The following is a 13,158-nucleotide window of genomic DNA, read 5'->3' on the forward strand; positions in this document are numbered from 1 at the left end:
CACAGGACTGTATTCCTCTGAGAACAGAAACAAAGCTCCAGCTTTCTCTGCTCTGTTCTTTCAGAATTTATTGCGCATGTCACTCTTAAATACAATCGTGAATTTCTCTGGAGTTTTCAGGCTTAGCTCAGAGCTCGACATTAAGCACTGCCCAATTGCCTGGGACAAGTGAAACATGCATTCGGGCAACTGGGCAAGTTAGAATGAGCATATATTACAAACTAGCACCACAAAAATTAGACTTTTTGATCTTTTATTTCAGGTCCTAAAAGCATCCCTCACTACGTATCCGCCATTATGTCTTGGCTGTTTTCTTTGTGTCTCAGTTTCATTTGCTGCTTCGCAAGTTATTTTATATACCCCCGCTGTTGGTATGCGTACTGTTTACAGACCACTTGTGCATGATGTAAAAATCACAGCTGGGGTCAGACAGGCTTTCATGCAAGCAAGGCTTAATCTAGCTTCAATATGGTGAATTTTTGTGCCATTTTTGCTTTTTCAAACAGAGAAAATCAATAAAAGGCGTTACTGTCTCACCGCTATCAAGAAACATGTTAATAAATAGAAGCAAATGCTTCAAGAACGAAAAAATGAGTGATTCAAGAACACAGAGGCGCTAAGCCTGAAAACTCCAGAGAAATTCACGATTGTATTTAAATTGTATTTTACAAAAAAGTGAGACGTGAGGATGGAAGAGTTTGCTTAAGAATCTTTTTTTCCTGCTCACATTTGAGTTAGCACCTTCATGAAAGTGTCTGATTTTTCTTAAACGGTTAAGCAGTTTCCTTATTCAACACAGAAAACTCAGATTGGTTTCAAACAACTCAGGCATTTAAAAAAAAAAATTGATATGCACAATAAATCCTGAAAGAACAGAATAGAGCAGAAGCTTTGCTTGCTATCAGAGGAACACAGTCCTGTGCAAAATTCTATCTATCTATCTATCTATCTATCTATCTATCTATCTATCTATCTATCTATCTATCTATCTATCTATCTTCCACCTCTAGATTTACCCCCCACAGATTTACCCCACCATAGAGTTATATATCATTGTCTTTTGGTTAAAAAAAAAACAACAACAAAAAAAAACCACACACCCCCCCACACCCATGCGACCTCCTGGACTGGATTTAGCAACTACTCATGCCTATATCATGGATGCACACTGGAAGCAACCTCTTCATAAGGTTGCTATTAAGACTCCTTCTGATGAGGGAGTTTGGGAAAAGCACATACACAGACAACATCCGTTGCTGAAGAGAGTCTCTCAACTCTCTCTTTAGCCCTAAAGGGCAACGTTATTGGGAAACCTACCCCAGAACGGCAGGAAAAATTGTAAAAAAAACAAAACAAAACAACACAAACAAACAAACAAAAAAAAACGGGCAATAGATCGAGCAAGGCACAAAACAGGCTATCGTAGACTGCAAAATCAAAAACAAGAAACAGGAAATCAGGGCTCAGGAAACCAAACAAGGAAGTAAGGCTCGAAAATGTGTCAGCAATGCAACTCAATACTTCACAACGTGTTTTTTCACAGTCCTTATTTAGGCATGCTGATTGCACCTTAATCCTATGCAGGTGCAAGTCATTTGTGGCGCGTGCGCTGTCCGGAGCACACGCGAGATGCACGCGCCAAGGCGCGCAGGTGTGACACACTTGCACGAAATTAGTATAAAAATTCATGTTGATATAAATAGCTTATGCCAAATTATGGCATGTTACAAAAAATAAATTTAAAAAGCCGAGTCCTCGTCTCCAATTTCCAAGTCCGAATGCAGTTAACACGAGTCCAAGTCGAGTCACGAGTCCTTAAAATTAGGGCACGAGTCAGACTAGAGCAGCGTTTCTCAACCTTTTTTCAGTCATGGCACCCTTCAGAAGTATGCAAATTCTCAAGGAACCCCCATATAAAATATACGCAGTCACGTTGACCATACGCTGACCCCGGCAGTGACGTTGTGACATGGGAAAGGGGGCCGTGAGACAAGTTTTGATGATGCATGAGGCAGCGATGATCTGCATTAGTGTAACTATTGTTTTTTGGAATTTTAATTCATTTTATTTATTTCAATGTTAGAATATATCAATTTTTGACGGCACCCCTAACGAAGCCAGACGGCACCCCGGTTGAGAAAGGCTGGACTAGAGTATGACGAGCCTGCCTGACATAGATTACTGAAATGAGTAAGCATGTATAAAATTGTCCCATCAAGACCCTTTGCTTCCATAAAAGCAACTAAGAGAAGTCACAACAGCACACTTGTCTACTTTGGCAACTCCAGCATGCAATTATTAGTTATAAATACATGACTGGCTAGAGAATTTGTTGATTTTCAGACAATTTTCATGTTGGAAACAAGAAGCAAAATAAACCAAATCATTCCAAATTCCTCGTCCTAACTACTACTTGTGTGGCACTACTCATTTTAAGAATTAAAAACCATCTCTTGTAAAATGTGTTGTACAGTGAAAATACAGTAGCTCAAGCCATAAAAATTTGCTCTTTGAATTTTGCATGGCATCCCACTCAATTTGTATAATAAAAGATTTGTAAACAGTATGACCAAAGCATGCCAAAATCACTGCCCTTAATTTACTCAAAATCGTGATCAGCATCAAAGAACCTGACACAATCGCACTCAAATCCCATGCTAATCAGAGAACACCAAAATTCAAAACTGTTGTTTTAGAATACAAGTATTAGCTGAAGGTCTACTAGCAGAATGTACATAAGAAACTGGAGAAACGGTTTTCAAATTTCATTTTCTACAGCAGTAGTGAAAACTACAAAGAAAACTGATTTTGTCTTCATATATAAAAGTTTATGCAAAGCTACTAACTACAGATAAAATGACTGATTTTCAGACACTTTCCAGGTTGGAGGGAAGAAGCAAAATCAACCTTACTGGGAGAAACAAAAACAATCATATTCCAGACAAACATTAAGCAAAATGAAGGCAAAGGTGAAAAGTCAGCAATACGCATCACAACTTTCATCTTGTGGTTAGTTCCTTTTCAGGGAAATCACAATGGTCATTCAAAATATAATGAGATTAAGCAAATCAAAATTCAGGGACCCCCCCCCCAAAAAAAAACCACAGTTACACACTGCATTAAGGAATTAAAAACTGATGCTGGTGAAACATACCCGAATATATTTCAGCTGAAAAAGTTTAGGTTTCACTGAAAACAAGACCTGAAACAGTCACCACAAACATATCCTTACTCCAATGGCTCTGTGATGGGTGGTGTCGAGGGCCATAAACTACTTCTATATATTGAACATAAAAGAAAGCTGAAAGTATTACCCGTGGTGACATACCTCCTCATCATCTAGGAAGGGCTCAAACCACTCTATCAGGTCTGCAGGGGGCTGTGTGTATCTGTAGAACATTAAAATAAAAGGCCTGTATTACAACTCAACACAATGTCATATGCTCTCTTTCTCTGGACACTCCGTCGTATCAACCTAGGGGGGATAATTCAGTATAAAGGACAGCAACTTTTGTGAATTTTAAACACAGTTCTAAGTTCCAGTACATCGTTTATGAATTTAAGAGATTGATTTTGAGGCCTCCAATGTTCTTGCACATTTTACCACAAACACACCCCACACCTCACAATATGCTAGTCTAATACTAATTAACAACTACTCGCCAAAGGCGAAGTGAATATCAGTGAACAATAACTAAAATGAAGTTGAGGCAGATAATTGTTTTAATATAAAACACAGGTGATCATATAAAAACAAATCATTTCAAACTTCAAAAGCAGCATGCAAATGTTATAGCGTGGCACAGACTTGTCACTTATCGCTGCCAAGTCACATATAATTCTTTGTTTCGAAATGGATGCAATAAAATCAATTCCACCTTACTTTTGAATGCTTTTAGACCGAACTTCGTAGCATCTTTACTGCTTTTATGAACAGAATTCTCATAATTTGTATTTCTCTCACTTATGGTGAGGAAACCGACTGGCTGCCATTTTGCCGAGTTGCTTGAGGTGATGATCGAGAAATGGTCTGAATTTCTCAACCAATCAGCATGTGCACCATTACCTATAAATCACCTCTGTATTTATACTAATTATGTTTATTACATGGCTCATTTGAACACTATTCTGATTGGTCAATTACGCAGAGACGCTAATACTGACAAATGAAAAAGAGCAGCATCTCTGAGCGCAGTGAGGTGAAGTTGAGTGAAGTGAGGCTTCCTATTAGGCCAGGGGTCTGGGGGCCACCAAAGCCCCCAGAAACTAAATTTCAGGGAAGCTCAAAAGATGCAATCTAGGCCATTTTTAGCTACTTTTTGAGGAAAATAAATGCAGGGATTACTGTACAGTAGAAGCTCAATTATCCAAACTCTCTTGGGGGAAAAAAAAAAAAAAGTTTGGCTAACTAAGAGGATGTTCAGATAAAAAGGACTCCAATAACAGAGCTTGTACTGTAAGACAGTGTTTCAGTAGTTTCCTCATGATCAACAACAAAAGCCAGAGTAAGGGACAAAAAAAAAAAAAAGAAAAAAAAAGGTGCAAGTCTTTCAATAACAGTCAATACTGTATTTAATTCCTGAACTGTGCACCAGTCTCATACTGGACTTAACAGTCAATACCAATGGCCAACAACAAAATGTATTTACTTCCTGAACTGTGCACCTATCTCGACTTAACATTTTATTGTCTCAACAGCTGATTTGTAGGAACCATATTTGATAGTTTTCATGTGGCGGTACACATCGCTCCCCCCCAATATCGCACACTGAAATCGCACCTACACAGAGTACAGTAGGCGTGGTGATTGTCTAGCTTCGACTGTACAACACACGGCTGTGTATTCAGCTAGAAATTGCTGTTCACATAGCCTCCTCTTTTTAGGTGGAGACTCCATCATTCACAAGCCATGGTCTATCTTCACTTCACACCAGACATTTGTTTGTGAGAGAAATCGAAAGTTTCAGTTCTGGAACACAACCGACGAAGAAGACGACTACACATCACTACTGCACAACCAGGAAGACGACTACACATCACTACTGCACATTTCTAAAAGATTTTTTTTGGGGGGGGCTTTTTGCACCTTTATTGGATAGGACAGTGTAGAGACAGGAAATGAGCAGGAGAGAGACAGGGAGGGATCGGGAAATGACCTCGGGCCGGAATCAAACCCGGGTCCCTGGATTTATGGTATGGTGCCTTATCCACCTGAGCCACGACGCCCCCACTACTGCACATTTCTGAACACTGCATTTAATGTGCAGTGATTGTCCAAGAGCATGAATCAGGTCACCTCTCGGCCAATAATTACGCAGCTAACATAAGGATACAGAAATTCCTGGAATTATCCGAATCAGTGTTAACAACGTGAACAGTCCAAACGCCGAAAGCATACCGATTTGATCAATACACGGGCAAAACTGCTTGAAAAATGCATTATTTTCAGGTCTAAGCATAGTACTGTAATTATGCTTCAAATCTGTAGCTGCTATACCTAAATTGTTTATGTTGGAATCTCTGATTACACCATTCTAAGGTCTGTTTCTGTACAACAGTTTGTTGCTCTGGCCCGTGATATTGGTGGAAGCAAAAAAAAAAAAAAATTAATTCAATATTGTCAAATTATTGATTTCTTTAGTAAGTAACCATGTAATAAGAAAGAAAAATACAATAATTTGTTTTTATATAAAATCACTGTGTATATATAAATTAAAAAAGAAATTATATAAAATCACACAAACACTCAAGTGACATTACCATATCTTACAACCCCAAATCAAAAACAGTTTGGGACCGTATGGAAAACCCAAATAAAATAAAGCAGTGACTTCAAAATTTACTTTGGCTTGTATTTCATTGCAGACAGCAAGAACCCAAAATATTTCAAGTTTTTTCTGGTCAACTTAAATTTTGTCAATATACAGCCATTCTTGCAACACATTCGGAAAAAAAAAAAAAGTTAGTACTGGGGCAATTTAGGGCAGGTAATGAAGTAAAACAAATAATGTGACTTTAAATCAGGGGATGTCATTAGGTAACTAATCATGAATCAGTACAATATCAGTATCCAGGCCTAGTCTTTGACGAGCAAAGACAGGCCGAGGATACTCAGTTGGTCAAAATTATTGAAACGGTTTGTAAACAAACATCCCTCAAAGAAAGACAGGAAGGAATTAGGATATTTCACCCTTCATGGTGCACATCACAAAATGATCCAAAGATTCTGGAGGAGTTTTGGTGCATAAAAGGCAAGAACGCAAGCCTAAGCTGAACATCCATGAACTCCGATTCTTCAGAATCGGACTGCAACAAGAAGAGTCAGTCAGTCATTTATAGCCAATATACTTAGAGGGATTCAGGATTACTTTGGCAAACCTGTATCAAGCACTACAATACGGAGTTACATTCACAAATGCCAGTTAAAAACTTTACTGGGCAAAAAAGAAGCCTCGTCTCAACTGTATCCAGAAGCGCCATTGAGTTCTCTGGGCTTGGAGGCATCTGGACCATGACACAGTGGAAGTGTATATTATGGTTAGCCAAATCAGAATTCCAAGCCATTTTTGGAAGAAATGAATGCTGTATGCAGTGGACCAAAGACAAAAAGGACCACCCAGACTGTAACCAGCCACAAGGCCAAAAGCAATCATGGTATGGGGTTGTGACAGTGGCAATTTACACTTCTGTGATGGCAGCATTAAAGTACATTGGAGCAACACCGGCTGCCTTCAAGATGATGACATCTCTAAGGATGTTTCAACAAGACAATGCAAACCCACATTCTGCACACATTACAAAGGCATGGCAGCAGAAGAAGAGGGTGCCTGCCCCCTCTGTCCCCAAGAGAGAACGTGTGGAGACTCATGAAATTCTGGGGTTGGGGGAAACCACACAACATGACAACCCCATACTGCTGCACACCTTAAGACCTGTTTGGAGGAATAATGGGACAAAATAATACCCAAAAGGCTTTATCACTTGGTGTCTTCAGTCCCTAAACATCTTTCAGGTGCAAGAAGGGAAAGGCAACGTTACAAAAGGGGTAAATTCTTTATCGTCCCACTTATTGTTTTAAATGTGTTGCAAGAAAAAAAATTTAAGGGTTGATTTTGAAACAATTCATGAAGTAAAACATGAAACGTGCTGTTCTACTGTTTTGAATGCAATACAGGCCAAATACTATTAAATTGGTTTCAGTTTTAATTTAACATCCTGTCCCAACTTTTTCTGATATGAGGTTGTAAATGTTTCTACACATAAAATCATATAACCTACTGAAGTTCCCTTAAAAGGGAAAGTAAACAATGCATTTAACCTTGTTTTGTAGAATCATTAGATTTACTCCTGAAAGTTTATCATGTGTTATCTGCACCATATAGCTCTGGAAAAAATTAAGAGACCAGTGAAAAATAAATCAGTTTCTCTGGTTTTACCATTTATAAGTACGCGCTTGAGGAACAAACATTTTTATTTCATAAACTACTGACAGTTCCCCCCCAAAGTCCACATAAAAATATCGTCAGAGCATTTAATTGCAGAAAATGACAACTGGTCAAAACAACAAAAAGATGGTGTTTTCAGACCATGAATAATGCATAAAAATCAAGATCATATTCAATTTTAAACACCACAGTACTGATGTTTGAACTTGGGATGAGTTCAAAACTAAATATTGGGTGGAATAATCCTAACATTTAAATAACAGCTTTCATGCACTTTGCCATGCTCTCCACCAGTCTTTCACATTGCTCTTGGGTGACTTTATGCCACTCTTGGCACAAAAATTTCAAATCAGCTCAGCTTTGTTTGATGGCTTGTGACCATCCATCTTCCTCTTGATCACACTCCAGATGTTTCCAATGGGGTTCAGGTCTGGAGATTGGGCTGGCCTGACAAGGTCTTGATCTTGTATTTCTCCATCCACACCTTGATTGACCTGGCTGCATGGCATGGAGCATTGTCCTGCTGGAAAACATTGTCAGAGCAGAAGGAAGCAAGTTTTCTTCCAGGATAACCTTGTACATGGCTTGATTCATGCGTCCTTCACAAACAAAAATCTATCCCATTCCAGCCTTGCTGAAGCCCCCCCAGATCACCACCGGTCTTCCACCAAATTTCATAATGGGTGAGATACACTGTGGCTTGTAGTCCTCTCCAGGTCTCCATCTAACCATTATGGCCCTTTTCCACTACCCTTTTTCAGCTCACTTCAGCTCGCTTCAGCTCGACACGGCTCGCGTTTCGACTACCAAAAACCAGCACGACTCAGCTCGTTTCAGCCCTGCTTAGCCCCTAAAACTCGCACCGTTTTGGAGTGGGGCTGAAGCGAGCCAAACCGTGCCGAGTGAGGTTGGGGGCGTGAGCAGACACTCCCCTGTGCACTGATTGGTGAGGAGGAGTGTCCTCACATGCCCACACACGCCCCGCGAGCGCGCTGGGATCTGTAAACACCGCAAACCCGGAAGAAGAATAATTACGAATTACGAGAATTTCTGAAGCCTTATGCGCCTCGCCTCATCTATACGCTCTTGCCAGTATCTGTTGGCGTTGTCGGTGACAACAAGCCACAGCACCAAGACCAGCAACACTAACGACTCCATGTCCTCCATGTTTATTGTTTACTCTCCGGGTCGTGAGACTACCGCTTAAAAGCTCACTGAATCAGTGACATACAGAGCATCGTGGACGAGTTCGCGGAGCGCAAGGCTCGTCGTATGCCCTTCAAATAATGCGCGCAGTAGGCTATTGATGTTTTATTATGAGCCATGTACAGTATGTCGCCTAATGTTTTTTTGTTTCTGAGTTACATGTTCGTTTGAAGGACTTAATGTACAAAATAACATAGTTGCACCCCGTAGTGTTGAAATTGGTAAACACAGTGCATTCAGTGAGGTTTGCACCGCCCTCCTTTTATTTCTGACTCTTCCTGTCACCGTTGCAACCTCTGAGCGCTCATTCGTATGCCCTTCAAATAATGTGCGCAGTATAGGCTATTGATGTTTTATTATGAGCCATGTACAGTATCCTAATGTTTTTTGTTTCTGAGTTACATGTTCGTTTGAAGGATTTGATGTACTAAATAACATAGTTGCACCCGGTAGTGTTGAAATTGGTAAACACCGCAGTTGCGGACATTTTGTAGCCTAAAATGATGTTATGATAAGCTTTAATAAAGGGCCCGGTCATTTGCCCCGCCCCCAGCCTGGCTCTGACTTGCTCCGCCACTGTCACTGATGTCACTGTTTGCGCTGCTTAACGACATCACGTGACGTCCACCCACTTTCGCTAACTCCACCCAATGTGTCCACCCACTTCCAGCCAGCACGGTTCAGCGCGGTTGTAGTCGAAATGCAACTCCAACAGCCCCGCTCAGCTCGACTCAGCACGGCACGGCTCAGCCGCGTTTGTAGTGGAAAAGCGGCATTAGATGACCAAGTGATTTGGGGGGGGGGGCTGAAAATTGGACTTGGAGAAAATTACCTTACTCAAGTCCTCCATGATTCAATCCTTATAGGCTTTAGCAAACCTCAGCCTCGGTTGTCTTTGCTTCTCACCGATGAAGGGCTTTTCTTTTAGCTTTGCATGACTTCAACCCTGCCCGGTGGAGCCCGTTTCAAATCACCCTTGCTGTGCACTTAACCCCAGCTGCCATTCTTTTTGTAGGTTACCTGATGTCATCCTACAGGTGTTGAGGGACATTCGAAGGAGATGATCATCCTGGTCAGTGGAGAGTGATTTTTGTCCTCTGCTCGTCTGTACCTTTGTTGTCCCCAATGTCTGCTGCTTGACCTTGTCCTTATGAAATGCTGTCTTTGAAATTTTGAAGATGGAAGCAACCGGACACTCACCGTTTCCCTCAGTCAGTAAAGCCGGAATTGAACCCTTCTTTCCCCCTCACTAAAAACTACTTTAACTCTTTCGGCATCATGAATAGATGTCTTTCTATTTCAATTAAAGTACTACTAGCACTGTGCCATCCAAACTGGTCCAATTTCAAGTGGAAAGTGATGACCACAGCAGTCATTTTTATACTTTTCCTCCTTAAATAAGATCTGGTTCAGGTGATCACCTAATCAGTACCTCATTAAGTAAAATGAGGTGTGCGAGTGTTGGAATTGCAGTACAGACACTGGAATGAAATGGCTGCCACACATAAAGATCCTGATTCAAGAAAAAAAAATTGGTGTCTTAATTTTTTCCAGAGCTATGTATATAATAAAATTATGTACACATACATTAATACATAAAATGCAAATATAAATAAGTAAACACATTCAGTGAATACACGCAATCGCACACTCCGATTAGCGACTACTACTCCACTCATATCACGAGTCAAGAAAAACAAAATGGGTTAAATGAAGCACATCAAGTCAGATATAAAATCACTATCAAGTACAACCCCAATTCCAAAAAAGTTGGGACAAAGTACAAATTGTAAATAAAAACAGAATGCAATGACGTGGAAGTTTCAAAATTCCATATTTTATTCAGAATAGAACATAGATGGCATATCAAATGTTTAAACTAAGAAAATATCATTTAAAGAGAAAAAGTAGGTGATTTTAAATTTCATGACAACACCACATCTCAATAAAGTTGGGACAAGGCCATGTTTACCACTGTGAGACATCCCCTTTTCTCTTTACAACAGTCTGTAAACGTCTGGGGACTGAGGAGACAAGTTGCTCAAGTTTAGGGATAGGAATGTTAACCCATTCTTGTCTAATGTAGGATTCTAGTTGTTCAACTGTCTTAGTTTTTTTTTGTCGTATCTTCCGTTTTATGATGCGCCAAATGTTTTCTATGGGTGAAAGATCTGGACTGCAGGCTGGCCAGTTCAGTACCCGGACCCTTCTTCTACGCAGCCATGATGCTGTAATTGATGCAGTATGTGGTTTGGCATTGTCATGTTGGAAAATGCAAGGTCTTCCCTGAAAGAGACGTTGTCTGGATGGGAGCATATGTTGCTCTAGAACCTGGATATACCTTTCAGCATTGATGGTGTCTTTCCAGATGTGTAAGCTGCCCATGCCACACGCACTAATGCAACCCCATACCATCAGAGATGCAGGCTTCTGAACTGAGCGCTGATAACAACTTGGGTCGTCCTTCTCCTCTTTAGTCCGAATGACACGGCGTCCCTGATTTCCATAAAGAACTTCAAATTTTAATTTGTCTGACCACAGAACAGTTTTCCACTTTGCCACAGTCCATTTTAAATGAGCCTTGGCCCAGAGAAGATGTCTGTGCTTCTGGATCATGTTTAGATATGGCTTCTTCTTTGAACTATAGAGTTTTAGCTGGCAACGGCGGATGGCATGGTGAATTGTGTTCACAGATAATGTTCTCTGGAAATATTCCTGAGCCCATTTTGTGATTTCCAATACAGAAGCATGCCTGTATGTGATGCAGTGCCGTCTAAGGGCCCGAAGATCATGGGCACCCAGTATGGTTTTCCGGCCTTGACCCTTACGCACAGAGATTCTTCCAGATTCTCTGAATCTTTTGATGATATTATGCACTGTAGATGATATGTTCAAACTCTTTGCAATTTTACACTGTCGAACTCCTTTCTGATATTGCTCCACTATTTGTCGGCGCAGAATTAGGGGGATTGGTGATCCTCTTCCCATCTTTACTTCTGAGAGCCACTGCCACTCCAAGATGCTCTTTTTATACCCAGTCATGTTAATGACCTATTGCCAGTTGACCTAATGAGTTGCAATTTGGTCCTCCAGCTGTTCCTTTTTTGTACCTTTAACTTTTCCAGCCTCTTATTGCCCCTGTCCCAACTTTTTTGAGATGTGTTGCTGTCATGAAATTTCAAATGAGCCAATATTTGGCATGAAATTTCAAAATGTCTCACTTTCGACATTTGATATGTTGTCTATGTTCTATTGTGAATACAATATCAGTTTTTGAGATTTGTAAATTATTGCATTCCGTTTTTATTTACAATTTGTACTTTGTCGGAATCGGGATTGCACTTAAAAGAAACAGAATTCTTATTTTTCACAAATTGCTACCATAATTTCACAGGTTTGTTTACATTTTAAGCAGAAATGACCGTCGGACGTTTTGTATGAAGTTTCTATCTATCGAATTTGCAAAAAATAAAAATGCTCCATTTCTTAAAATCCAGTGAATGTGGATAGAATAAAAGTTATTTCACTCAATTTCATCGTACATGACTTATAGCAGAGTCAGCGCGACACAGTCCGCCATTTTTCTTCTTCAGGGTATTTTGGCAGTGCAAACCAACTTAAACGTGCATTACCACCACCCACTGGACTGGAGTGTAGAACAGGAGAATTTTTTTTTTGGGGGGGGGGGGGGGGGGGGGGGGGATGACGGCTACTTTTAGCCATTTCTGTTTCTTTTAAATACTTCAGCCAAGTGATATCTGGCTTGATGCGCGCCGCCATTTTGTTTTTCTCTACTCACGGTATACGAGCTGATATCCTAGTAGTAGAGTAGCCAGAGTATGCGATTGCTCATATCCAATGAATGTGGAGAGGAAATACAGACATGTCTGTATCTCTCTCTCTCTCTCTCTCTCTCTCTCTCTCACTCACACACACACACACACACACACAGTGGGAAATAAGGCTGGACTGGCACACCAGGCACCGATAATATTCGTATTTGTCCGTCTGTATTTCAAAAGCATCGGACCAGAGGGCTGACAAAAAAAAAAAAATTTGAATGTGTCCATCTGTATTTCAAGACCATCAAACCAGATGGCCCAATAAAAATTGCAAAGATAGGAGTCTAATCTACTTCTAATTTTCTTCCAAATGTTACACTGGGCAAATACATCATGCCATAACACAGCCTGTGAAACAGGGACACCTGCGGACTATAAAAATTCATAACTCCACCACCGATGGTCCTAGTCCCACCCCTCTCCCTGAGCCCTTTCGAACCAGCCCAGGAACAGCCCGCTATAACCACGGTTTGGCCTGCTATTCACCCAGGAGCCCCCAAAAACTAACACAAGCCCTGGCTTGAGCCAGCCTTTAAAAAAATAAAAAATAAAAAATAAATAATTTCATAAATTAGCCACTGAAGGCCCTAGCCCCATCAAAATTTACAAGCACCTCCCATTCCCCCAGCCCTTTCAAATCAGTCCAGCTACAACCCGCCTCAGCC

At 40.6% G+C, this 13,158-nt stretch overlaps 1 protein-coding gene across 4 annotated transcripts in view; it reads right to left on the minus strand.

The window, feature by feature from the left end:
- The window catches only part of prpf38b (pre-mRNA processing factor 38B), a 39,006-nt gene that overhangs the window by 9,462 nt on the left and 16,386 nt on the right, over nucleotides 1-13,158 (minus strand). For all 4 annotated transcript variants that reach the window (XM_060905993.1, XM_060905994.1, XM_060905995.1 and 1 more), the window contains exon 4: nucleotides 3,329-3,389. In XM_060905993.1, coding sequence (XP_060761976.1) covers nucleotides 3,329-3,389 — 61 coding nt within the window. The remainder of the gene's footprint in view (nucleotides 1-3,328; nucleotides 3,390-13,158) is intronic.

The sequence above is a fragment of the Neoarius graeffei genome, chromosome 23 (assembly GCF_027579695.1).
Source record: "Neoarius graeffei isolate fNeoGra1 chromosome 23, fNeoGra1.pri, whole genome shotgun sequence".
Taxonomy (NCBI): Eukaryota; Metazoa; Chordata; class Actinopteri; order Siluriformes; family Ariidae; genus Neoarius; species Neoarius graeffei.